This window comes from Lepidochelys olivacea (genome assembly GCF_965140295.1).
Source record: "Lepidochelys olivacea isolate rLepOli2 genome assembly, chromosome: 10".
NCBI lineage: Eukaryota > Metazoa > Chordata > Testudines > Cheloniidae > Lepidochelys > Lepidochelys olivacea.
In genome coordinates, this window is record NC_140420.1 from 80,807,109 (window position 1) to 80,833,480 (window position 26,372).

The window sequence follows — 26,372 nt, forward strand, 5'->3', positions numbered from 1 at the left end:
AAGATGGTGGGGCAAGGAACTGTGGCTTCCCTAGCTGCCATAATGGTTCCTTAGGACCACTGGTAATAGGCATAATTTAAGGCTCCTCTAACTTGCATTACAAGACCAGCCTGACATAGGATCTGGGGAACATAAAGATGACTTAATTATAGTAACAGTCCCAACTACAGTGCATGAGAAGATCATATACAGGAACAAAAAACATTCTTACTATTGTGCTGTCAAAGTAAACCACAAATGCCTGGACAGATTCAGAAATTTCTGCTGTCACAAGATATTTGTTTGGTACCACACACAGGTGAATATCAGCAGAATAATATTTATTGTCTATTGTCCAGGGGTAAAATCTCACACCCCCACTTGTAGACACATCTGCAGCAAGGTCTTCTGTTCCAATGATACCTATACAAAAATCAGAGAAAAGAATGATGAGATGGTAAAGCCAATACCAAGAGTACAGTCCATCTAGAAAAGTCTTAGACATAAGGCTAAATTTAGCTGGACTGTAATACTCAGAATAGATATTAAAAAAAACACCAATACTTGTATGGACTCCAAAAGCTTATTTCCCAACTTGTTACTATATCCTAGATGAATGCTAGCCATGGAGATCAATACTGTAGCAAGCAAGAGTTACGGAAAAGTTTTAAGAAGTTATTTTAATTAATACTGTTTTTTCTAGCCTGAAGTATGCTATGCAGGATTGCATCTAACAATGCACACGATGGAGCTCATTAAGGATATTCTGTGGAAGGAATAAGAAGGCGGCTTAAATACTGAAGGTGCAGGCCTGGCTTCTATCATGTGTGCTCCTCCAACTACCAGCTGGGACAAAAAAGGAGAATTCTTGTCACTTTTGCCTACCTACTTGCAGATTTACTTCAGTGTTTAAGTATGTTCCTCCAACTTCATATACTTGCAAGAGGCTGTACCAGTAACCTCTACTCGGTTCACAATCTTTTTAAGGAAAGAAAAGGAGTACTTGTGGCACCTCAGAGACTAACCAATTTATCTGAGCATAAGCTTTCGTGAGCTACAGCTCACTTCATCGGATGCATCGGATGCAGTGAGCTGTAGCTCATGAAAGCTTAGGCTTAAATAAATTGGTTAGTCTCTGAGGTGCCACAAGTCCTCCTTTTCTTTCTGCGAATACAGACTAACACAGCTGCTACTCTGAAACCAATCTTTTTAAGAATATACACGCTATAAGGGCGTGAAATGAAATACATGCAACCAATGTCACTACTAGCCAAGTCATCAAAAATTGTTGACGACTATGACTGACAATGCACAACAAGGTGATGGAGTAAATTATCAGCTGTCAGAAGTTTAGTGTTGGTCCCAGGATATGAGAGATAGAAGGTAGATGAGGTAATATCTTTTACTGGACCAAATTCTGTTAGTGGAAGGGACAAGCTTTCAAGCTCCACAGAGCTCTCTCTCGGGTCTGGGAAGGTAACCAAAGTGTCTGATCTATATACACACTGGGACAGATTATACAAGATTCCTATATGGAGTTCTATGGGAGCCGCAATTAAAGTCCCAACCAACACTTTGAAAATTTACTCCTAAATAGTCCACTACCTGAGCCCATAATAACATTTAAGTTAGTATTGCCTCCAGGGCCGAGGCTATCACATAGCTTGACAGCCACCTGGTGGAGTTAAATCATAATTAGTAGCAAAGAACTACAAATATATAGCATTGAAATAGTCAGCATAACTGGGATCATATTGGGCAAAATCATAAAGTTTGAAAAAGTTCTAGAACTGTACCCATGAATGTGAATCTATCGGAGAACTACAGTTTTGTGGGGACCAGAAGGCTCAGAGGACTGGAAATGGAATATGCAGTCTTTCAGTTCTCAGAGTCAGATTTTTAAAGTATTTAGGTGCCTAAAGGTATAGATAGATGCTTAATAGGATTTTCAAAAGCACCTAAGGGCCTAACTCGCAGTGCTTTCCAAGTCTCTTGCCCAAGAAGTTTGATTGAATTCCATTTACAATATATGGGAGAAGAGTTTAAATACAGGTAGGTGAGAAAGTCCCATTGGCAAGGACAGCATAGTGAAAATGGGGTTTACCATGGGATTTGAAGCAAGATGGGAAGGACTGGAACAAATACGAGGTGGAGGGAGCAGCTGTTCAAACACATCAGTGGATGGCACATAACAGATGTAAACAAAAGTGTTATGCACAACACTGAAGCAGAGGAGCTTGGTAGGAAGAGGAAGGCAGTGAAGGAATTAGAGGGTAAGATTTGACCTTGATAACAGATGACTAATCTGTAAAAGAATTTCCTAATCTAGTTTCATAAACCTTGTTTTTCACAAACTGGCTCCTCCACACCTATATTCTAACTCTTTAACCTACTTTTCTTATAAATAAATTTTATACGATAGAACCTCCGAGACAACTTTCATCTTATTTTAGCAACATTTATCATTTTTGGTCCTATTACTCTTCTGTTGTCAGAGTGAACTAATGGCTTTTAATGCAATCAAAGTCCATTCTGTTTGATAAGAATGTTCACTTAACCAGAAAACAAAAGAAATAAAGGATTTAAGATAATGCAAGGCCAAACAAATCTTGATTCTGGCTTCCCTAGTATTATGTGACCAACTGTTAGTCTGCAAATCCATGGTCATAGAAGTATAGTCCAGGGGCCACTACAACACCTAACCAAAATGATCTGGATTAATATGTAATTCAAAAAAAACCTTTTTACCTCACTTCTAAAAACAAACAGTTTAAAATCCTAGCTCACGAAGATATTTAGATTTAGTGTATACTGTTTATCAGTAACTTTCAACAGCATCTGAGAAAGTTCTTCCTACAGTTGTCTGCCAAAAACTCTGTGCAGGATCCAATATTTACCCTGCACCATTTTATGGCCTTATAGACACCTAAGAAAAGAACTCTGTCTGTGTTTGGTGGCTGGATGATGCCATCAGTTGCTATGATGCAAACACCCAAGTCTCTCGTCTAGACAGGCTAGTGGAAGAGGACTGCTTTTCAGTTTGTTTAAACACACACTGAGTATTTTCAGTTCTAAACCTCCTCAAGTAATTTGGATTACACACACAACCTTCAGAAATCCCTTTAACAGATTGTCCTTAGCATTCAGTAACAGAGAAACTCTTGAAGGGTGACATCGCCTTCCAAAATCCACAGAGCTGTTCACTGAGTCATACATCAGTTTTATTTAGAATAAAATTTGTTTTAAAAGTGTCCCTTGCATGCCAAAACTAACACTTGTTTCTAGTGTAAAGTGGGGGGAGGTGGGGTTGTAATATTGATATACTGCAGCCAGATTTAAGTACAACGGCAAACCACTATCATTTACTTTAGTTTGAAACTCAGGATATTAACAAGTCTGGTATATAATAATGCCAATTCCTACTGCACAAGCAGTTTACTTGCAAATTGCTAATACTGCAATTTCATATTCTGTTGCAAAGTCAAGGTAGTTAAGATATTGTTTGAAAAATCCAGGGACTTTTTTTTGGCAAGTAACAAACAATGAAGCATTTCTAAATACATGAATACCAGTTCTTTTTCTACAGGGCCAGTATATGTAGCACACTGTTTCAAATGCAGGTAAAATATAATTAGTCTGGCCTAGAAGTAGCTATACTGTGGTGGGTTTTTTTGTTTTTAATTCCCACTTTAAAGCATGTTTTGGCACCTTAGTAATCTGTTTTATGAAAGTTCTCAGAATTGAATTTTTAGAATTGCTTGCCAATGCTAGTGGAAGTTATTTAAGTTATGTTAAAGCTGTTCACCACCACCACCTTGAAATCATACAGAAATTTTCAATCATTTAGTTAAAAAATTCCCCATATTTTCATGTTTCCCTTTTGCTACTGAAGATAGTTGTGTCTCAGAGCTCTTATCTCTGCCCTGCTTCTCCCTCCATTTGATCCTTTAACAAAGCTATAACTGTTTGACAGTCTGTTGCCACTGAAATAATTGTAAAGTCACAAAATCAACATTATAACTTCACTGAATGACCAGTGGGAAGAAAATAGAATGAGGAAAGAAAGTCTTTGTTGGAAAACACTTTTTTTCTTCTTAAGTTAGCCAACTCAGTAAGAATCATGAACGCATGCAAAAAGGAAGTATGTTTTTAAAAATAGCTCCCCAAACGTCACTGTGAAAGATCTTTCACATCAGCTCCATCAATAAAAAATTGTTTACAAAACAGTAGAGGCAAAATTGCTAGACAAAGTATAAGCCTTTAAGAGAATTCAAGAATGTAAAAACAAAAACCCCCCGCAAATGCTTTCCTTTCGCTGCTAAGGTTCTGCTATTTTATGCGACTTTCATTCACCCTATTCTGCTTCTGATTATAGACATTTCTCATCCAAACAGAATGACTTTGCCAGTCATAATGTGGAATTTCTCTCCAAGAACCATGTGGAATTAAAACTCTTGTACACAAAACTCAACTCAAATACTGACAAGACCTTAAAGTTTTATAACTTGCCTTGAGCTAGATTGCACACTTATAACTTCCCATAAAAGTAATTAGAGGTTTGGGATAGTTACTACATTTCTACAGCACAGCCGTGATGTCCCATTTCTATATATTACTCTTGCTGACAAAATTAAGTGCAGCTTGGATACTTTATTTTTGACAGCTTCAATAGGTTTGCCACTAGTTACATTTCTCACTAAAAATCACTACCTATACTAAGATATTTAAGTGTTTTGCCTTCTGTTTCTGCTGTAAAAACAGAGGCTGTACGAGGGTACTGAAATAAACTGTCTAGACAAATTAAGAATTGTCCAGAATGTTACTCCACCTTGGAATTAGTTTCATATATTGTACATACGGTACTTCATTTCCATTAATTTTCTCCCCCAAATAGAAGACTCTTTGTATTTTAATGCAAAAACAGGTTCTCAACTATAATGAAAGCTTTCCACACCCAGTTCTAGAAAATATTTTTTTAGGATAAAAAACATTTCAAATTCTGCTTGCACTTGGCCAAAACAAACATTTCCAGAAAACTGATATCATGGCAAGAGCACGTGTCTCAGTAAATGTACGTCTTTAGAGAATTACTCATTTTCATGTTTGATCTTCCCAACCATCAAGAGGGATAGCTCAGTGGTTTGAGCATTGGCCTGCTAAACCCATTTAGGGATCTGGGGCAAAAATTGGGGATTGAGTGGGGGGTTGAACTAGATGATGACCCCCTGGTCCCTTCCAACCCTGATATTCTATGATACATAAGAGGGTCAGTGGTTTAACATCCAAAGAGTCTAGAAAACCAACTGACTCACTCAGTGACCACAAACGCAGGCAGGCCTATTGGACTGACTTCTCTAGCTATCCTCTTCATGGAACAGAGATGGGTTATTCAGATTACAATAGCAAATCCACAGGTCCAAATGGTTCAGGGCCCAGTGGAGAACACTGAACACATAGGACAGTTCGTGCCCCAAAGAGACTCTACTCACAGAGTGTCACATGCACAAATATAACACCTTTTTCAAGAAGGCTTCATCTACAGCAGAAATGTTAATGTTTAAGCTCCTTTGCTCTGAGAATCACAACAGGAGATACTGGACTGGCCCAAATAGAGATGCTAAAAGCACTGTAAACAACATGGCATTTTTGACTGGTTCAAGACCAGTCTCTTGCAACCCACCAAGGACTAAAGTTATTTAAAGTTGAAAATCTTACATTTCCAAAATGGTGTATCAGCTTGGTCCAGAGCAAGACACAAGAAGCTCCCTAATACTTATGGAATCTATTCATAGGAGAAGTGTCTTTCGAACCCCAGGCAGTTGGTTGGTTTATGCCTTAAAGCATGAATTATTTATATTCCTCAGGTTTTTTTAAAAATTCTGTTTAGATATTTGTTTGAGCAATGAGAACACTAGGTTTTTTGTTTTTTTTTTTAAATACTGCTAAGATCTTGGACTCTGATAGGGGCAGCAATATTCCTCGATAAGTTAAATTTCTTGCCTTTCAAATTTCATTGGGTGTTCCTTTGGTCTTGTTACCAGAGGATAAATGAAACACAGTAAGGTTCTGAGAAGGAAAGGGAAGGCAGACACCACCAAACTGAAGAATGTAGGTGGCATGGCATATATTCATGCCATTTGTAAAACTTCAAAAGCTCAGCAGACGTTCCATACATGGAAGGCAACTAATGTATGGAATGGACTGTCCAAAGCACTTTAGAAGCTTGAAGTATGACCTCTAAAATGAGCTGAATATGAATATTTAAGAGAAAAGTCACAGGAAATAAGCTACAGAGCTGAAGGTCTGTCCATCTCCCTCCCCCAGCCCCCACCCTCAGAATTTACTGCTCTATTACAGCTATGAGAAAACAAATACCTAAAACTGAAGCACCCTTGCTATGTCTAGTATTTACTACCACTGGACTAGTAACGTTCTGTTAATAACCATCACAAATCCCCTGTTGCAACTTTTCTCCCAAAGATTACCGTAAAGCATTCTTGGTTTTCTTTTTCTGAGTGCTTTCCAATTTTAACACTGACTAAATCTTAATTTAAAACACGTTAAAGAACTGAACTATCAAGTCTCCTCTGGTCTGGTAGGTATGCTACTAGCAGTTCTCATATTCTGTGTCTTGAGAGCCACCTGGTGGAAAGCAACTATAAGAAATACTTCCTGTGTAACTTTCAGGGGGTAAGAACTTTTCAGGAATACATTTAAGAATCCCTTTTCTGAAAGAAAGAGAGAACCACCAAGTACCAGGGATTAGCTGTACAGCTACCTACCTGGTCCACCAGAGTGTTTAAAGTTTGATCTGAGTGAGTAGACAGTGTTTGGAGTGGTAATATTATGATTTTGCAAGACTGTTTCAGATAACTAAATACATCTAAGGTGCAGGTGCCCATCCTGTGCTATGACATAATGTAACACACAATACAACAGTCATAATGTAGTAAACTATGAAGGGCTGCTCACTGCATCTTGAAACAAAAATATATCCTCCAGCATATACACTAAAAACCCCATAGTGCTCACAACACATCCCTCAAGCCACACCCCCAAAAAAGGTTGAGGGAGTGGGGAGAAGAGCTTTGCAACAGGACTGAAAGTTTAGAACAAACCTAGGTTCTAGAAGACCACAGGGGAAGTGAGTTCCAAAGTAACTGCAGTTCAAATCATTTAGGACTTTATTGGTTAATACCCAATACCTTGATTTTTGACCCAGAAACCTACTGGAAGCCAGCACAGATCCTAGAGCACTGCAGAGTGTGTTCATGGTAGGACTCTTTGCTTAATAAGAGGGCACCACATCCTTCTTTAGTTTCAGCTTCCAAGTGGTCTTGATGCATAGCCCATCACAGGTTTCAGAGTAGCAGCCGTGTTAGTCTGTATTCGCAAAAAGAAAAGGAGTACTTGTGGCACGTTAGAGACTAACCAATTTATTTGAGCATATGAAGTGAGCTGTAGCTCACGAAAGCTTATACTCAAATAACTTTGTTAGTCTCTAAGGTGCCACAAGTACTCCTGTTCTTTTAGCCCATCACAGTAATCCAATGTCAAAGTAACAAAAAGTGATGGATAATGGTGATAAGGTCCCTGCATCTGAAAGGAAAGGCTCAGATTTGACAAAAAAAGATACTATCTGGGTCTCAAGGAGCAACACAGGACACCCGTTATATATGTGTGTGTGTTACAAATGGCAGTGCCACTCCCTTAGTGGGACTGCCACATAAGGTTTTGTCTCTATAAGCAGGGTGCACTGATTTAACTAAATCAATTTAAAATTCATACCCTTTGGTTAAAATGATGCAGAGTGCCCAAATTCTGCGAACTCTACCAGTGTCTGTCTTCCTCCCAGTCTTGTCTTGATTGAGTGGCAGCCATCTAGCCCTCATCCAAATGCCAACCTCAGATAGCCCCTGGGTTGTTTGTTCCACTATTCCAGTTGGGTCATGTGATTTACTTTCATATACAGAACAGCAATTTAAGTTGTTGCTTTTTTAAATGTCACTATTTTACTATCTCCATTCAATCTCTCTCTCTGTGAGTTGCCGCCGTAAGTGCTATAAGCAACTTAATTTGATGATTGAAAATAAGACTAAGAATCTGCTTTGGCATTCAAAAGCAATGGAAGTCTAAATGTTTCAAAGAGGTTACTGTTTTTAAAAAGTCAAATCTGGTTTATTTGAGTCACTTATAAGTTCTGACTTCCATAACTCTCAAACAACAAGTTCTTCCAATCCTATTTTCCATCATCAGGTAATCAAGATATCACCACCCTGTCTTATTTTAACTCCTTTAGGTTTCTCTCTGACACTTAGAGCACAAAACTGTGAGGCTGTACAAAAAACACAGAATTCCCTACAACTTTCCCACAAACAAGCAGCTACAAACAACTACCCAGGGGTAAGATTTCCCAAAATTTTCTCCTGGTACTGAACTAACATGCAGACTGAATCAGAACTTCCATGGTTTAAGTTACAACCTTAAAGTTGACCAGTTGCTTTGATGTGATTGCCTTTACTTAAACATCTGTACTGCCATTCAAGTCCCACCTGAAGTTGTAAACATTTTGAAAGTGAATTATTTAATCAGTTACTTGTCTTTTAGTATGCATGTAATTTATCTGACAGCTCTGACTATTCTTTAGGACCCATAGCTGTGCCAATTATTTCACATTTATAGATGAATGATAAACCATGACAATGAACTATTAAACCAAAGCTTCTTTCTGAGCAGATTACCAATCCCTGGAGTCATATCATGCAAAAAGGCAAATTAGCTCCTTGCACTGAACATTCTCTGGTTTCAGAGTAACAGCCGTGTTAGTCTGTATTCGCAAAGAGAAAAGGAGTACTTGTGGCACCTTAGAGACTAACCAATTTATTTGAGCATAAGCTTTCGCGAGCTACAGCTCACTTCATCGGATGCATACTGTGGAAACTGCAGAAGACATTATATACACAGAGACAGATTGATAGAGCCAGAAGAGTTCCCAGAAGTCACCTACTACAGGACAGGCCTAACAATGAAAATAACAGAACGCCACTAGCCATCACCTTCAGCCCCCAACTAAAACCCCTCCAACACATTATTAAGGATCTACAACCTATCCTGAAGGATGACCCAACACTCTCACAAATCTTGGGAGACAGGCCAGTCCTTGCCTACAGACAGCCCCCCAACCTGAAGCAAACACTCACCAACAACCACATACCACACAACAGAACCACTAACCCAGGAACCTATCCTTGCAACAAAGCCCGTTGCCAACTGTGCCCACATATCTATTCAGGGGACACCATCACAGGGCCTAATAACATCAGCCACACTATCAGAGGCTCGTTCACCTGCACATCCACCAATGTGATATATGCCATCATGTGCCAGCAATGCCCCTCTGCCATGTACATTGGTCAAACTGGACAGTCTCTACGTCAAAGAATAAATGGACACAAATCAGATGTCAAGAATTATAACATTCATAAGACAGTCGGAGAACACTTCAATCTCTCTGGTCACGCAATCACAGACATGAAGGTCGCTATCTTAAAACAAAAAAACTTCAAATCCAGACTCCAGCGAGAAACTGCTGAATTGGAATTCATTTGCAAATTGGATACTATTAATTTAGGCTTAAATAGAGACTGGGAGTGGCTAAGTCATTATGCAAGGTAGCCTATTTCCCCTTGTTTTTTCCTACCACCTCCCCCCCCCACCCAGGCGTTCTGGTTAAACTTGGATTTATGCTGGAAATGGCCCACCTTGATTATCATGCACATTGTAACGAGAGTGGTCAGTTTGGATGAGCTATTACCAGCAGGAGAGTGAGTTTGTGTGTGTATGGGGGTGGGGGGTGAGAAAACCTGGATTTGTGCTGGAAATGGCCCAACTTGATTATCATACACATTGTAAGGAGAGTGATCACTTTGATAAGCTATTACCAGCAGGAGAGTGGAGTGGGAGCAGGTACGGTTTCATGGTCTCTGTGTATATAATGTCTTCTGCAGTTTCCACAGTATGCATCTGATGAAGTGAGCTGTAGCTCACGAAAGCTTATGCTCAAATAAATTGGTTAGTCTCTAAGATGCCACAAGTACTCCTTTTCTTTTTTTGAACATTCTCTGCAATTTTTCCTGACTGCCAGGCATGTGATCCAAATCACTTTTTCAGACCATATGAATGCTATTCCTCATCCTCCAAGAAGTCAAAAGCACTACTGCATGCTACAGATTCTCTCTGGGCCAAATACATGGAAATTTTAAAAATGTCATGGAATATTTGAGTGAGGGGAGAAAAGCAGTGGGAAGAAGAGATTTTTCCATCCCTCTAGTTTTTGGTGTTGCTAAAACAAATCTAAGTTGGAGTTATAAACAAAAAGAAGTCACTTGTTAAGGAGCACCCCTGCCTAAAAAGCATGACCTCAGATAAACTGCAGACTTTGGAAATAGCAGAATGCTGGAGAACTGTGCCCTTTTCTTCTCCCCTCTAAGAGGAATTTGATCTTAGAACTACCTGAGTTCATCAACTAAACAAACACAAGTTTATTTTTCTAAGGTACTTCATGGAAGGTCACACTGTCTGATTTCATCATTTGGGGTTTACTCAGACTGTTCTCTGCAAATTTTAGCTATTCCTGGCTATTGGTCCTTTCTTTTACAAAAGTTTGTCTTAATCCCCAGGAGAATGTCAAACGTCAACGCTTAAACTATTTGATCTGGCACAGGCTTTCACAGAAAGCTACTTCCCCTCATCTGTGTGAATCGGATTGTGATCATTTCAGGCAGGTCCCAGAGCGATGAGGCAGCTGCTCCTTGGCCTGGAGGGCACTCACCTGAAGGGTACAGGGTAAAATCCTACCCCTTTCCCAGCTATAAAATCCCCATGAGAGTTTGCTCCGTGCCACAGCATCTAGGGTCAATAACATGCTTAAGCCACCAAGGTCAAACATTTCCGGGCCTGCTGTGACCGATGCCCTCAGGCAGAGGTTACAATGCTTGACTGAAAGGCACTTGGAGACGCTGAGCGTGTCCCTGGGCAGCGGAAAAGATCACGCCCCGCACCACGGCAGGGTGCACCTGTACTGCAATGACGCCCCAAAGTCTGTTCCGTTTTCACCCCGGCACTTCCACCTGCCCGCCCCGCAACTTCAGCCGGGCCCGTCCGAGGTCCGGCCCGGCGGCTGCTTCCTCGCGCCAACAGCCCCGCTGAGGCGGCTGGAGCCCGACTGCGGCAGAGGCGCGGGAGCGCGGGAACCCCCCCACGCCGTGCGTCACGGGGGCCGACCCGACCCAGCACGCGGGGGACCGTTGGGTCAGCCGGGGGAGGGGCAGAGCTCTGACCCCCCCCCAGGGTTACTCACTTTTAACCAGCTCCTCCCCGGCAAAGCCGGCAGCGCAGCTGGTTATCAGCGCACAGGGTCCCTCCACCGCCATCGCTCCCCCCACCCCGGCCGCCCGGTGCTTCCGCTTCCGCCCCAAAGGCCCGCCCCTTCCGGCCTGGTGAATGGTACCCTCCGGGCCGGGCAAGCGGCAGCTTGGAGCAGTGAATGACCGTCGCCGTGGAGGGGGTGGCCCAGGCCGGAGGGGCGGGGTGTCGCTGGTAGGGGCAGCCCGCGTGGGGGAGGTGCCCAGAAGGCAGAAAGTTCCCTCCCGCACCAGTCACATGGAATGTTCCTCCCCCGGCAGGGGATGGTACGGTCCGGCCAGCGCGTCCCGTTGCTAGGGCACGGTCACGTGCACCCTCATGCCCCCGGAGCGGGGCGCGGGAGCTGGAGCGCTGGGCGCCGATTAATCGGAAGCTGCCATGGCCGATGTAGTCGGGACGGGAGAGGAAATAGGAGCCGTTTTGGTCCAGGTAGGTCACAACGGACCGATTCCCCCCGCCCCGCACAGAGGTCTCGGTGGGGGGGGTTTCAGCTGCCCCCCTTCCCAGGAGCCTTTGCGCCTTTGCCCCAGGCCAAACTCCCATGAGCCTCTGAGGGGCCAGCCAGCCAGTCTCCCCCCCCCCGCCCCGGGCCGGGGACTGGGAGGCCGGATGGGTCATGGCTGGGGGGCAGCGCTGAATGGAGGGTCGAGGGCGGTTGACACTGGGGCAGGCAGCCAGGCCCCCCATGGCGGCTGGGCAGGGGGTTCCCCTGGGTGAGGAGCTAGGGGTGGTGCCGAGCCTGAGCTCGGTAGCTGTGTGGGTGGGCACCACAGCTCGAGGAAGCCCCGAGCCCCCGGTGGTGGGAGGGTGGCACCACTGAATGGCAGGTGGATGGTGAGGTTAGGGCCGGGGGCCTCAAACTTCATCGCACCGTGACCCCATCCTGATCACAAAAATTACTACACATCACCAGGAGGGGGGACTGAGCCTGCCCGAGACCTGCCATCCTGGGGATTGGGGGAGCTAAAGCCGAAGGGCTTCAGCCCCAGGAGGGGGGCCTGTAACCTGAGCCCTGCCACCCAGGGCTGAAGCCCTCAAACGAAGCATAAATTAGAAAGTAGCAAGCTGTTGTTTCTATTGGAAAGAAATCAGTCATAGTAAATAAAACTTTCTACAAGCTGTAGGTGGTAACAGTTGCTCTATAATTTAGGTTGTAATATAGTTTAATGCATATCCTTCACGGATCCCAAAGACTTTACAGACTGAGGATATGATCTGCTCAAATTGAAGTAAATTTAAAACTTCTACTGATTGCAGTGCAGGTAGGCTATTCAGATGGGTGAAAGGAAGTGCAGAGAGATTAAGGAGATCACCCCAATGACCCACTGAGTTGATGGTAGCACTGGCAATGCTGTTGGTGAGGCATATTCAATCAAACCTGGGCCCCACTGCAAAATAGTTTGATTGGACTCTAGACTGAAAGGTACAAGAGCTAGTTTACAACCTTATCCATGTCATCTTCCCAAGCTGATCTCCTGTAATGGCTGGGCATGGGAAGGGGAGACAGTAGGGAATGTATTCACAAATGGTCTGTTTATGGAAAGAAATACTGGCACAGTGGATGATGATTTGCTGGTAAACTGGAGGTAAGGACCTGTGATATAGTCTGGACAAAGGAGTCTGGGGCGGAGGGGGGGGGGATTCTGGTATCCCCGGGGATTCAAATTTGAATTACTTCACAAAGCCACTTGTACTCTAAACTCTGTGGCACAGGAATACGTGTAGAAAATATCACCTAGAATTTCAAACTGTCTCTGATTGGATGGGGTTGCCTGTGGCCTCAGGTTTAGGAACATTATCTGAACTGGTGCTAACTTAGAACTCAAAGTCCTAACTCAGTAGGGGGATGGTATCCTGCCCATGTAGAGGGAGTGAGTTGATTTAATAAGTCTTTTCCATTTCTGATTACTTTGATCCAGTACAGTTCCTCAAGTGTTATTTTTCCCTTTGTGAATAGAAAATAAAATGCACTTATCTGTGGTGGCTGCACTAGCTAGCATTCAGCTTCTAGTTGAAATTCAAGGGGCTGGTTAGCCAGGTTTCAGAGGAGGGGATGTGGGCCTTGCTGTGAATAATGGGATGGGGGTCTGTGGCCCAGTGGGGAGTGAGGAAAATGGTTGTCCTTCAGACACATAAAATATAGGGGGAAATTTTTTCTTTTTCTCCTTAAAGGCTAAGATTCTACTTCTGTGAGGTGGCAGGGTGAAAGGAAAGCACCTTGAGTCACGAATGTCTCAGCAAGTTGGCTGTGGTACTTGCACACAGAGGAGGGAAGGTGGATGGTCTGGGGAAACTTAATTATATAAATGTGTTTTATAATGTGTAGGAATATATATAAATCATATGTGTATATATAACAATGTATGTATCATTGACATTTTGCTTTTATGTTATCTGTATAATTATTGTTTGTCTGTCTTGTCTATTTAGATTTATAAGTTCGGGCAAAGACTGTCTCTTCCTAAACATTAGTAAAGTTCTTAGCATAATGGGGCCTTGAATCTAGTTGGGATCTTTTAGTGTTCCCACAGTACAAATAATCATAATCAGTGACAAAGACCTATGTGATCTTGATGTACGCTACTTCAGTGAATGCCTCTGCCTTTCAAAACTTTTGCAGCACCTGCATGCCTCCAGAACTGTGCCAAGAGTGACGCTTGAATGGAATGGGGTCAGGGCCCCACTTGGTAGCAGGCCCTCACTTCTGAAGCTCGCTCTCTCAGGTGGCATTGTAAGATGTTGTCCAGGTTTTTGCACTAGCTGTCAGCTTCAGAAGTCCTTGGCAAGATTTCTCTGTGTCTCCTGTAAAATTGCAGGGCTGCAGGGGCTCACGAGGGTATTTGTGTCCTCTATTTAGGAAATGTTTTTGCTTTGAATTGAAACCATGTGAAGTACGCCATATGTTATAGTGATATGTGTGCATTATTGGTATAACAACATAATTTTGTAGGTTCAAGAAGACCTTCACCAGCTTAAGGACAAACTGACAAGCATCAACCTTGAACAACATGGAGAGGGTGTGGATGTTCACGTTCTTGAAACAGCCATTGAAAGAACTGAAATTGGGCTGAGAGTAAGTAGATCCACAGTTCAAACGGAACAGGAAGAACTTGCCAATAGTGAAGTATGTGTCAGTAATTCATTGTAAATACATGGGTCTAAATAGTTGCCTCTGTCTGTATTTCATTTCTGAATAGCAAGCAACAAGATGCACCAAGCATTGTATCTCAAAGCCATGATTGCACTTTTTGGATGGTCAAAGTCAACAGGCCTTGTGGCTTATGAAGTTATCCAAGATGTGCTATAATTACTCATAAATGTCCAGCCTGTCATTCCTTTTCAAGTAATTACAAGAGCCAGAATGTTAAGTTAATTGATCCAAGTGAATACGCTGAGTGTCCCTAACTCCTCTGTAATAATCTAAACTTGATTTTTTTTTTCTCTAACAGAAACATGCTGAGGATTATTTAAATGCCATAAATAGAAGTGTGTTGACTATTCCCTATACTGATGAAAAAGAAAGATACTCAGAACAGCACCCCAAATGGTAAGGAAAAATGGAAATTATTTTATTGTGGAAACTAATACAAGTAAATACTGTGAAACAGGGATTGGCAACCTTTGGCCCACAGACCGCCAGGGTAAGCCCTTGGTGGGCTGGGCCGGTTTGTTTACCTCCCACGTCTGCAGGTTCGGCCAATTGCGGCTCCCACTGACGGCCGCTGCAGGCCAATGGGGGTCGCAGGAAGCAGTGGTCAGCACATCCCTCGGCCCGTGCCATTTCCTGCAGCCCCCATTGGCCTGGAGCAGCGAACTGCAGCCAGTGGGAGCTGCGATCGGTTGAACCTGCAGACGCGGCAGGTAAACAAACCGGCCCGGCCTGCCAGGGGGCTTACCCTGGCGGGCCACAGGCCAAAGGTTGCCGATCCCTGCTGTAAAAAGTTAACTTTCACATTCAAGTGGGGCACCCAAATAGTGGAATTTATATATTCCTACCAATGGAGGGAAACAGGAAAAAAACTTTATAATGTCAGACTCCTCTAAAAGGAATGGAAGCAGCTGAGTATTTAATCCATCAGTTGAAACACTTAACCTGGCTGAGGTTAATAGATAAGTGCTCTCTTCTAATTCCAGAATCACATGTCTGGAGAAATACCTTGCATTGTCAAAATTGTATTGATTCATGGATTGCTCTTCTGTATTACATAAAATATTGAAGAACAATATAAAAACAAAATGCAGTTCCAAATAGGTATCTCAAGCTTTTCTGCTGACTCATATAACTGCTATTTTTTCTGTTTTGTTACACATGAATTTTAGTAAAACTACAGTTGCCAACCAGATGGAGGCAGTACAAGAAGTATAGGTAAAACAAGAGCAAGTCTTGTAACTTTTATTATTTCTGTTTCTTTCTAAACCAGGAGGCTTCCTATTGGTGCTGCTCAGAAGCAGTTTATTTTTCCACGGGTGCCTGTTAAACCTCTGATTACCCAGCCGTGTGGCAGATCAGCAGCACGTATTTCTCCAGGTTCGCAGGTCTGAAATAACTTATTACTACTTTGACAAATAGACCCAAAGTAAATATTGTAGACTTACTGTAAGGGTTAAAAAGCTTACCAAGAATGCCCTGGGTCTGAGTGTGTTAAATATATGAAATTGCTTAGCAAATACTCCTGTAATTTACATTCTCTTAGCCCTCCTGTTCCAAATGCCACACAGAGTCACTTTAAGCCAGCATGGCCATTTGGTAGCTCAGGGTTTTAGAAAATTCTCAGAAGAATGAGCGCTCCTCAGAGATGGGAGGCCCTTTTCCTGTCTTCAGAGCAAGGCAGAGGACTTCAAAACTCTCAGGGAATCCTTTAAAAAGAGGCTTTTCAAGGCCAAGAAAAAGCCTGCCACCTGTTTTCCTTTTCACAATGACATCAAAGAGATTGTGGCACCTTAGAGACTAACCAATTTATTTGAGCATAAGCCTTCGTGAGCTACAGCTCACTTCATCGGATGCATTCACGAAAGCTTATGCTCAAATAAATTGGTTAGTCTCTAAGGTGCCACAAGTACTCCTTTTCTTTTTGTGAATACAGACTAACACTGCTGCTACTCTGAAACCTATCAAAGAGATTGTTAGGGAATGGAACAAGTTAGCTGCTTGTTCTGCTGTAAGCAGAGGTGAAAGTAAGCCGGTACGCCCTGGTACAGCGTACCGGCAAGAGCCGATGCACCATACTGGGGCAGTTTAAAGGGCTTGGGGCTCCCAGCGGTGGCTGGAGCCCCAGGCTCTTTAAATTGCCTCCAGAGCCCCGCTGCTGGAACCCTGGGGTAGCGGCTGAAGGGCTCCGGGGGCTATTTAAAGGGCTGGGGCGGTAGAAGCAGGGGAGACCTGGGCCCTTTAAATAGCCCCTAGAGCCCTAGGGTAGGGGCGGGGCTTTTGGGGCTATTTAAAGGGCCGGGGCTCCAGCTGCCTATGCCGCTCCGGTCCTTTAAATAGCCGCTGGAGCCCCGCCGCTTCCCCAGGGCTCCGGCAGCTATTTAAAGGACCGGGGTGGTAGAAGCAGGGGAGTTGCGGGCCCTTTAAATAGCTCCCAGAGCGCTGGGGTAGCGGGGGCTCCAGCAGCCTCTGCAGCTCTGGTCCTTTAAATAGCCACTGGAGCTCCGCCACTTCCCCAGGGTTTCGGGGGCTATTTAAAGGGCCTGCGGCTCCCCTGCCTCTACCTGGGAAAGTGGTGGGGCTCCAGCGGCTATTTAAAGGATTGGGGCGGCAGCTGGAGCCCTGCCGCTTCCCTAGGGCTCCGGCGGCTATTTAAAGGGCCAGGGCGGTAGAAGAGGAGAGCCCTGGGCCCTTTAAATAGCCCCCAGAGCCTCGGGCTGCTGCTGCTGCTACCCAGGTGGTGGTGGGGGGGCTGGCTCTGACCCCCTCAACCCCGCCCCTTCCACCCTAGGCCCCATCCTTCCAGGGCCAGAGTTGGCCCCAGCGTACCAATAAGTCACTCGACTTACTTTCACCCATGGCTGTAAGGCTTCAGTCCTGTAGGCATGTGCTTAACCTTACTGCTGAAAGTTGAAATCAATGGCACTAATGTTAAGCATATGTATAAGTGTTTGGAGGATTGGGGCCTAAAATGGTGCCTCTTTTTTACTTAAGAGATGCCAAACAAGCCCTGGGAACTCTTCTATGCATATTCATAGTGATTACCTTTACAGAAAAGTCAGCTCTCCCAATGAAAATATGATATTTGGCTGTTTTTTACAAGCAGAAATTTTGATTTTTTTTTCAGAAGTTATGTTTTTTTGAAAAATTTTGATTAAAATTTTTGTTTTATTCTGAGTTGTCAATTTTGATTGGTCAGTTTAGTCAGACAGTGATAATTTTAAAAAAATTATTTTGAAAAAAAAAAGAAATTTAAAAAATTCAGTGCCAAATTCGAAAAATAAAATTTCTATCAGAATGAAGTATCTCTGAAATTTTCACAAATTTTAAAAATGTTTTTTGATAAGCTCTAGTCAGCATTGGGACCATTGGCTGAATAGTATCCTTTAGGCTATCCCCTAGTTATCTGGTATAATCCAGAGTTCTCAGGCTATTTTGAATTAGTTTTTTAAATTAGGGAAGCATCAAATGGGCTGAGAGAGGGCTGTTGGTAGGAGGAGCTCTGTTGGATGCCAGAACCCTAACAACAAGGTAGGGAACAAGGCAACTTGCAGGAATGAACCAAGGATCAGCAGCCCATATTTCATACTGCTGGATCCCTCTGCAGAAAATCAATTTATAAATTAAGACTAAAATTTCCCTTGTCACTGTAAATTGAGGAAATTTGATCTAGAAATCTTAAAGAAACAATGAATGTGGAACTCTGACCCCCTGTTTGAAGAGGGATTGTTCAGATTACAACCGCTCTTTAATTCTCCTGGTTTCTTTCTGTTTTGAGATGCAACCTTAACATTACTTTAATATGTCTCTGTGCACTAAAATCCCATCATTTACACTTCAAAAAGAATGTAAACTTTACACTTCTCTGGGGTTCTGTTGAACAGAACACCCACAAGACCATGCAATCTGGAATGGAAAAAAAGTGCTGATGCAGAAAATGGTTTTTAGAATCTTTTGGAAACAAAATACAGTTTCCTAGAAAATGTTCAAGCACTCTGCTGTATAAAGACACGTGTCATGAAAAATTATCAAAGGCCAACTAGTGTATAGTCGGAGTATAATCCGTGGTCTTTCAACTGTTACATGCACGGGTGAACTTAATATAGAGCAGGACACACACTACACCCTACCATGACTTTCCCTTGAGGGGGTTTGGAGCCCCATTGTCCTTCCATTTCTGATATCTGTGACATCTGCTTAAAAATGCATATCCACGGACACACAAGATAGCCCTAATTTCCCATTATGAAGTAAATGACAAACAGTGCTGTTTTGCCAGCTGTTCTACATGCATGGCATGCTAACATAAAAGCTTTTATTATTAAATAGTTGTGAAATCCAGCTGGGAAATTACCACCTATAATTCCCCACTTTCTGTCTTTTAAACTAGGTAATCCCCAGTTGCAACTATAAACTGTTTTTCCACATTAAAAACAATGTAAGGTGAACAGTTATCAGTTGTTAAGGGTACTTAAGCATCTACAGGCTTAGTTTATTTAACCTGTTGGTTAGAGAAATCAAGTTTCAAATATAGATTTTAGATTCAGAGAGAAAAAAATAGTTCATATAGCATTATCTCTGTGGTTTGTGGTCAGTAGCCCGCTGCATGATGGTAGATATGGAGCGTAAGTTGTGTTTGCAGTAGTTAGCAGAAAACAAGATTACAATCAAATTAACATAGACTATATTTCATATACAGATTGTTAGAATTCTTGCCATATGCCAGATAGGCTGGCCACAGATGTGCTAGTATACTCTTGAAATTATTATTTACATGCAGGTACAGTATTTCTGAATCATAGCAACAGCAGGATGAGATTGTGCTAGCCCAGATAATATGGAAAATCAGGATGATCATTCTTGCTTGTTGTAATTGGGTTTGTTCTTCCAGGGAAGCCTCAGAGACTTACACATACATCTCCCACTAGGATTAATTGGGATTGTCTCTTAAATCCCCTGCACAGCAATGATAGTGAAGACCTTAGTGTCTCTATAGCTGGGTAGTTCAAACTTATTTAGAGAATCTGCTGGGTTGGAAAGACCTGAACTGATCCGTTTGTTTTTCTTTTCAAAAACTGTTTTACCCGTGGCGTCCTAAAGACGTAATATGGGTTCCCTGTTCTCTCATTAGTATGAATGGGAGTTACAAAGGTAAATGAAGAAAATAGACTCTATAATACTGTCAACTAGGTGCAAGCTGTTGATTGTTAGGGATAAGAATTGGTTTAAAGTAGACAAATATACTTTTTGTTTCAAAGACTAATATGGTATAGTCAAAAAGAAAAGGAGTACTTGTGGCACCTTAGAGACTAACCAATTTATTTGAGCATGAGCTTTCGTGAGCTACAGCTCACTTCATCGGATGCATACCGTGGAAACTGCAGAAGACATTATATACACACAGAGACCATGAAACAATACCTCCTCACACAATAGATAAGCTATTATCATCAGGACAGTGGGGTGTGAGGAGGTATTGTTTCATGGTCTCTGCGTGTATATAATGTCTTCTGCAGTTTCCACGGTATGCATCCGATGAAGTGAGCTGTAGCTCACGAAAGCTCATGCTCAAATAAATTGGTTAGTCTCTAAGGTGCCACAAGTCCTCCTTTTCTTTTTGCGAATACAGACTAACACGGCTGTTGCTCTGAAACATGGTATAGCCAGTTTACAGGGTGGAGTTCACCCCTGGATAGTGGGCCATGCACCACTTAAATCCTCAAAAATAAGCCTTATGTGGTGGACAGGATTGGTTGGCCCTCTATATGGGCTGAATTTCACCCAGTATGAAATGACATTTGTACTGAAGTAGAATGAGACTTGATTGTAACATACAAACTATACAGTTCTGTGGATAGTGAACCAGTATGTAGAAGGGAGAAATACACAGAACCTCCAGTAGTACGGAGTCCTTTAGCAGCTGATCCACTGCCTGATGGCACAGGTACACACATCTACACTGCTCTGGGTTGTCCCTTTTCATTTATCTGTTAGTGGTGAGGCCTACATGGTACTTCCCAGTTATCCTGACCAGAGCCAGTGACACCAGGTGGGATGCCCCATCTTTTCCCTATTGGCTCCTTCCCTTGGCTCCTGTTGTGTCCCAATTACCCCAAAGGCACTCTTTGAGCATCTTCCATTTCTCTGGCCAGTTTAAAAGTGACTGTGGCACACATCGCCCATGATTTTTCTAACTAAAACTGGAATAAGTCCTGTACAGTACGTTTGCAGGGATTACCACTAGATTATTTGCTTGTTGTACGTATGTAACATGCCAGTTGCCCTGTCCATCACATCCCCTTCTTGTTGTGCACTGTGATAATAGAAGCTGGAGATACAGATGATAGAAGTTACAGAGAAATAGACTGGATGATCTAATAGCTCTATCTCCCTGCAAATGTAAGATTGTTCCCAAAAGTACATTTACATTTAGAAAGTAGCTTTTGTCAGCTTTCTTTCTTAAGCATTTCATTTCTCATTATCCTGAGTGGAATTTGCCACTGGGAGATTTATCAGTTTACTGTCAGCCTGTGACTAGGGAGTTTACATTGTGAGTTGTCTCTTGTTTTTAATTGAAAAGGTCTTCAGAAAGAACTATTGCAAATTTCTTTCCAACCCTTGTTTAATAGCACAAGCAGTTTGCTTGTTGTATAGTGATGTGGTGTGGTAATAAAATAAATACTGTACCACAAAATCATTGTTGAGGTGAAAAATGAACTTTCTGCCTGTATGCAGCCATCTAGGTAAAAGAGCAATTTGTGTAGATAATAACTTTTGTTTCTGTAAACCAAAGTTTGACAATCACATGTGATATGTTTGCTTGTAATTACTTTCAAAAGAAGAGGATACAAAGGTCAGATAAATTAAAACATGTTTAGTTCTTCAATAAATAAAACAAATAGAAGATTGCAATTAGTTTAAGAGATCATTTTGAAGGTATATATAAATCTTATATCTAGATTTATTTTGTTTTTCAAAAATTGACACACCCATCAAGAGAATAAGCACACACATCAAGGAGAAAATAGATCCTTGTGGCCAAAAATCCTGGCTTATTTTCTGTCCTGAACTGAATTTATTTACTTACTCTCAAGTACCTATTCATTCAAGACTGATCCTGCACCCACCGAAATTAATAGGAAGACTCCTAGCGAGGGAAGAGAGGGTGGGGAGAATTGAACCAATTTTGAGTTTCAAGCTGTATTTTAATCCTTGCCTCTAAGTTTCTTTGCTTTCTATATGGTAATTTATTTCAATATATTTTCTGTTCAGCTACAGAAACTCAAGTGTTGCTTATGCCTGTAACTGATCTTAGAATTAGATGTTTGCTGTGTCTCTTGCATACCTTTTACTAAATCCGAGTATAGATTTATCGTGTAAAGATGTAGCTAGAATCCGTTATGGTGCTTGCAAACCTAGTTTGGAGTTTACCTTTGGTGACCCTGATAGAAAAGTGTCCAACTTAACAGAGTGAGACTTAAACTTGCCTGTTTAGCCGTAGTACATACAGAGTTCATTGGCTAAATCTTTCACTTGGATGGTGACAGGTAAATCCCAGGCTGGATTTTTAGTCCCATCCTCCTCACTGGAATTTTTAATTTTTTAAAATTAGGAATGTTTTCTTTTGGCAAAATAGAGTAGATGTTCATTTGTAGATTCAATGATAGAAACTACAGGCAACCTACATCACTCAAATGGATCAAACTTAATGTATAATTTTCCTGAAATTTAACTAATGTATGAGGTGTAGCTCTAGAACTTTCAGGACATGTTAAATAAGTAGATCCAACAGAGTTTGGTGGAATGATATCTGTGAATAGTTATTTTGACTTCTTCTGTATTAATTATCAAGTAATCTAATCACAAAAACATTTTTTCATTATTTGTACAGTTCAGTGGATTGTTGAATAACATTAATCAAATTATTTGAAATTTTCTCCCCATTTATTGATGAATTTATTCATGAGCAATGTTTTTCATTATTCAATCACTCTTGTTTTTAAACATTTTAGTTTATGTAGTAAATATATTTTGAGAATATGCATAGTATTTTTTATGTCTTTGTTTCAGCACAAGCTTGCAATGAATGTGAAAATCATGTATGATCCAGGCGACACCAGTAATAGAGTTCTTTTAAAACAGAACTATGGAATCAGCTTGCCACTTATTAATAAGAGAAAATCAGTTCCTGTAAGTAAGTTGTTTCAGTGCCCTTTTTATCATTTTTGACCTTATTTTTAGTTTAGGCTTTCATATTATAACGTTTTACATAAGTATATCTTGCCTTTCTCTCTCTCTCTCTCTCTCTCTTTTTTTTTTTGTTTGGATACTTCGTAAGTATTACTAAGATCATTTTAACAGAAAAACAATGCTGTCAAATACAATACTACAGCGGCACCGTGTTTAAAGGCCTTGATCCTGCGAAGACTTAAGCATGTGCTTATCTTTACACACTGTGAGTAGTGAGTAGTCCAGTTAAAGTCTGTGAGTAAAGTTAAACATGCATACAATCCTTTGCAAGTTTGGGGCTGATGGGATTTTGGGCCTGCTCCAAAGTGCATTGAAGGAAATGGAAAGACTCTGGTTTTAGTGGATTTTGGATCAGTTCCTTTGTTGTTAAGGAACTTTGAAGGAATAAACTCTATTTTCAAGCTTCTGAGAGCATAATATAAAAAATGAGTTTTAAAAAAAATATGAAAAATACACATACAGCACTTGACATTTTGGTGCTATATTCTTCACTGACATTTTTTTCAAAAGTAACCCTAACAATAAAATACTGTAATTCCAGAAATAAGTGTCAGGGAACTAACAAAGAGCGGCTCTCTTATTTAAACTAGGGAATCAAAGAATCTTAAACATCCATATCTTGATGAAGTCTAAAGTTTGCAATAAAGAGAGAAACCCAGAAATACAACAAACTAATTATATAGACTTGTATGTTTTAGAAAAATTCTTAGAGTAATATTATAGTTTTCTTCACATAAATTGCTATCAAATCTTCTCTCCCTGTCGTCCCCCCCCCCCCTTTTTTTTTTTTTTGGTTTTGGTCCCTGCTGCTGCCTGATTGTGTACTTCCAATTCCAAATGAGGTGTGTGGTTGACTGGTCAATTCGTAACTCTGAGGTTCTACTGTAGTTATAATTCAGAGCTGTAAAATTATAGTACATAGAGTACCCATTCAAAACACTTCTGTTTAGCTGATGACCTTTCAAACATCAACAAATCAAATGCCTACTGTATTTCATAACTTTGTTACTAAGAAAGAAAAAAGATAGCAAGATCACACTTCATACATGTCAATAATACATGTATTCTTCAAGAATACATGTGATCATACATGACAAGAATACATGTCAAGAATACATTACCTGTGGGATGCAAAATGCCACCTCAGATACACTTAGTTGTATAAATGACATCACCTCGATACTAGGATGATAGTGTCTTTGAAATATTTAAAATAGATTCTTTGGAATGTTTTGGAAGACTAGAATTCTCTTCAATATTGTTTACTTCTCCGTATGTGAGATTGAGTTTTTGTAATATGGCCATTATTCTAAATAATCTTTCAGCTCCTCTACATACTGTGTTGTTATGTTTGGACACCAAATACAAAACAATTAGGTTTATGTCATCCTTGTAGAACAAAATTCTCTATTCCATGCTCAGTCGGGCTATATTTGACAAGCTTGCTTTCTTCACAGGAAACATATATTGGGGAAGAGGGAGAGAGAGAAAAGGTATCAGCTACAATGTCATTGCCTCTGTTGAAGAGGAGAGGCTTGTGAAAACAGATGTATTGACTATACACAGAATTTGTATTACATATTAGACACATTAGACTTTGAGCTCTGTTAAACAATTTGGATAGGGCTCAAGATGACTACCTAGGTCTTTGTTTTCTCAGAGCATGGTTTCAAAGTAATTAATCCCTCCCATCTAATTTGTGTAACTCGAGCAACATACATTATCAACAACTTTCTTTCCGTTTTTGAAGTGTTCTGTTTATCCAAGATAGTTCTGTGTATGCTGAGCTGCAGAGGCTCTGAGATTTCATTTTCAATGGGCTTGATTCAGCTCCCATTGAGGATAATAGAAAGATTCTTCAGTGGAAGTTGTGTTAGACCCAGAGACTGTTTACTCCATCTCTATAGACAGGAAGAAAATAAAAATAAAGTAAAACCACTTTGACCAGCTGGGTACAAGCACCTCGCTACTGCCACGCTAAAACCTACCCTGTTATTGGATGAAAATGGACATTTTGAAAAGAAGTGGCACAACTGTGTGAGACTAAAGTTTGACTGACAAATTTCTGCACCTCCACCACTGTCCTTCTTTTTAAATATATGAATAAGCATTAACAAGGTATTTTCCACCAGTGTTGTTTTTATATTTAATATGCACAGACTTATTCCAAAGATCAATTACTCTCATAATTTCAATTCAGTGATGTGGACCACAGGGAAGCACATGCCCAGTGATCTAATCCGAAACACTCTTTTACAATTTAATTTATGTAATAGAAGCATTATGCAGCAAGCCCTGTGCCATACGCAGCATTCTAGGGTGTTTGGTTTTAAACAACATAAACAGCATCTGTGAATGGCACAGTTGTGGGCTGACACTTATAAAAAATGATTTTTGAACGCCGTTGCCCAGACTAAGAGGTGATTTGTCTAACCCTGTGATATAGAGTTAATTAGAAAAAAACATCATGGCTAATGGCATTTTAAAACCACTCAAAAACAGAGGAATATTATTCTGCTGCAGAGAGTCATGTGTTTTACCACTTTCACTGAAACATGTACTGATCAGTGAAAACTTCTTAATGTTGACTTAAATTACAAATTTTAGTCTAAATTAGGGAAGCTATTTGATACATACTAACAATTGCTAAGAAACTGTAGGTAGCATATGGTTTTATATATAAAAACATGGCAGGGAGGTGGAATAACCAAACAGATATTTTCCATCTTCAACTTCTATAATTCTTCAATAGCACTACTTAACCAGTAGCCTTTCAAAAGTTTTTTTTTTTTTTTTTTTTAAATCTCAGGACGTACTTTGTTTTATAAATTTTTTAGAAGATGTTTCAGTTGCTGTTGAAACCGAATGCCAACAATTTGAAAGCATGAGGATTTTCATGGATTTTTTTCAAAATAGGCCTCAGAGGGTATGTCTGCACTGCAATAAAAGACCTGTGGCATGGCTATGGCTGGCCCAGGTTCAGCTGACTTGGGCTTGCAAAGCTATAACATTGCAGCGTAGGTGTTTGGGATCGGGCTGGTTCAAGCCCCGCGAGCCCAAGTCAGCTGACCCAGGCTCTGAGATTTTGTGCCATGAATTTCTTGTCACAGAATACCCATACCCCTAGAGTGGGATTGTGGTTGCAATGTTATCCGTAAGTGTCAACTATAGTGAAACAAGTTACGACTGCTGCTCCATAATTAAATTAAGATATATAATTATGGAGCTGGGACTGAAACCATGATCCTCTAATTTTAAAAATAAAAGTCTCTCTACCATTTCAGCTACGGAAAGACCTCGATTAGAAAAACCCTTATTCTCTCTCAGATGTAATCAGTCAATAGAGGGCAACATGCCTGTACACACACACTTCCTGAACTTGCTCCCACTGAGGTTGATGGCAAAAGAACTCCTATTAAAATAATTGGGAGCTGAATTTGGACCAAAAGTATCCACAGCAAAAAATTTTGCTTAATTGTAACCTATATTCTTCAAAGATAGCCAGCATCTGAGTATGCAAGGAAAGTTAACCATCTGGAACGTTTGAAGTGCTATTAACAAACTGGTTTTG

The 26,372-nt window shown here is 41.1% G+C and overlaps 2 protein-coding genes across 2 annotated transcripts in view; one reads left to right on the forward strand and one right to left on the reverse strand.

Annotated features, from left to right (window-relative positions):
* The window catches only part of AAGAB (alpha and gamma adaptin binding protein), a 29,514-nt gene extending 18,073 nt beyond the window's left edge, over nt 1-11,441 (reverse strand). The window contains exons 1-2 of the mRNA XM_084642521.1: nt 11,339-11,441; nt 212-402 (exon numbers count right to left, since the gene is read on the reverse strand). Coding sequence (XP_084498647.1) covers nt 212-402; nt 11,339-11,411 — 264 coding nt within the window. The 5' untranslated portion in view covers nt 11,412-11,441. The remainder of the gene's footprint in view (nt 1-211; nt 403-11,338) is intronic.
* Nucleotides 11,442-11,678: 237 nt separating this feature from the next.
* The window catches only part of IQCH (IQ motif containing H), a 106,012-nt gene continuing 91,318 nt past the window's right edge, over nt 11,679-26,372 (forward strand). The window contains exons 1-5 of the mRNA XM_084641774.1: nt 11,679-11,832; nt 14,354-14,476; nt 14,853-14,950; nt 15,825-15,939; nt 22,622-22,741. Of these exons, the coding sequence (XP_084497900.1) occupies nt 11,782-11,832; nt 14,354-14,476; nt 14,853-14,950; nt 15,825-15,939; nt 22,622-22,741 (507 nt within the window). The 5' untranslated portion in view covers nt 11,679-11,781. The remainder of the gene's footprint in view (nt 11,833-14,353; nt 14,477-14,852; nt 14,951-15,824; nt 15,940-22,621; nt 22,742-26,372) is intronic.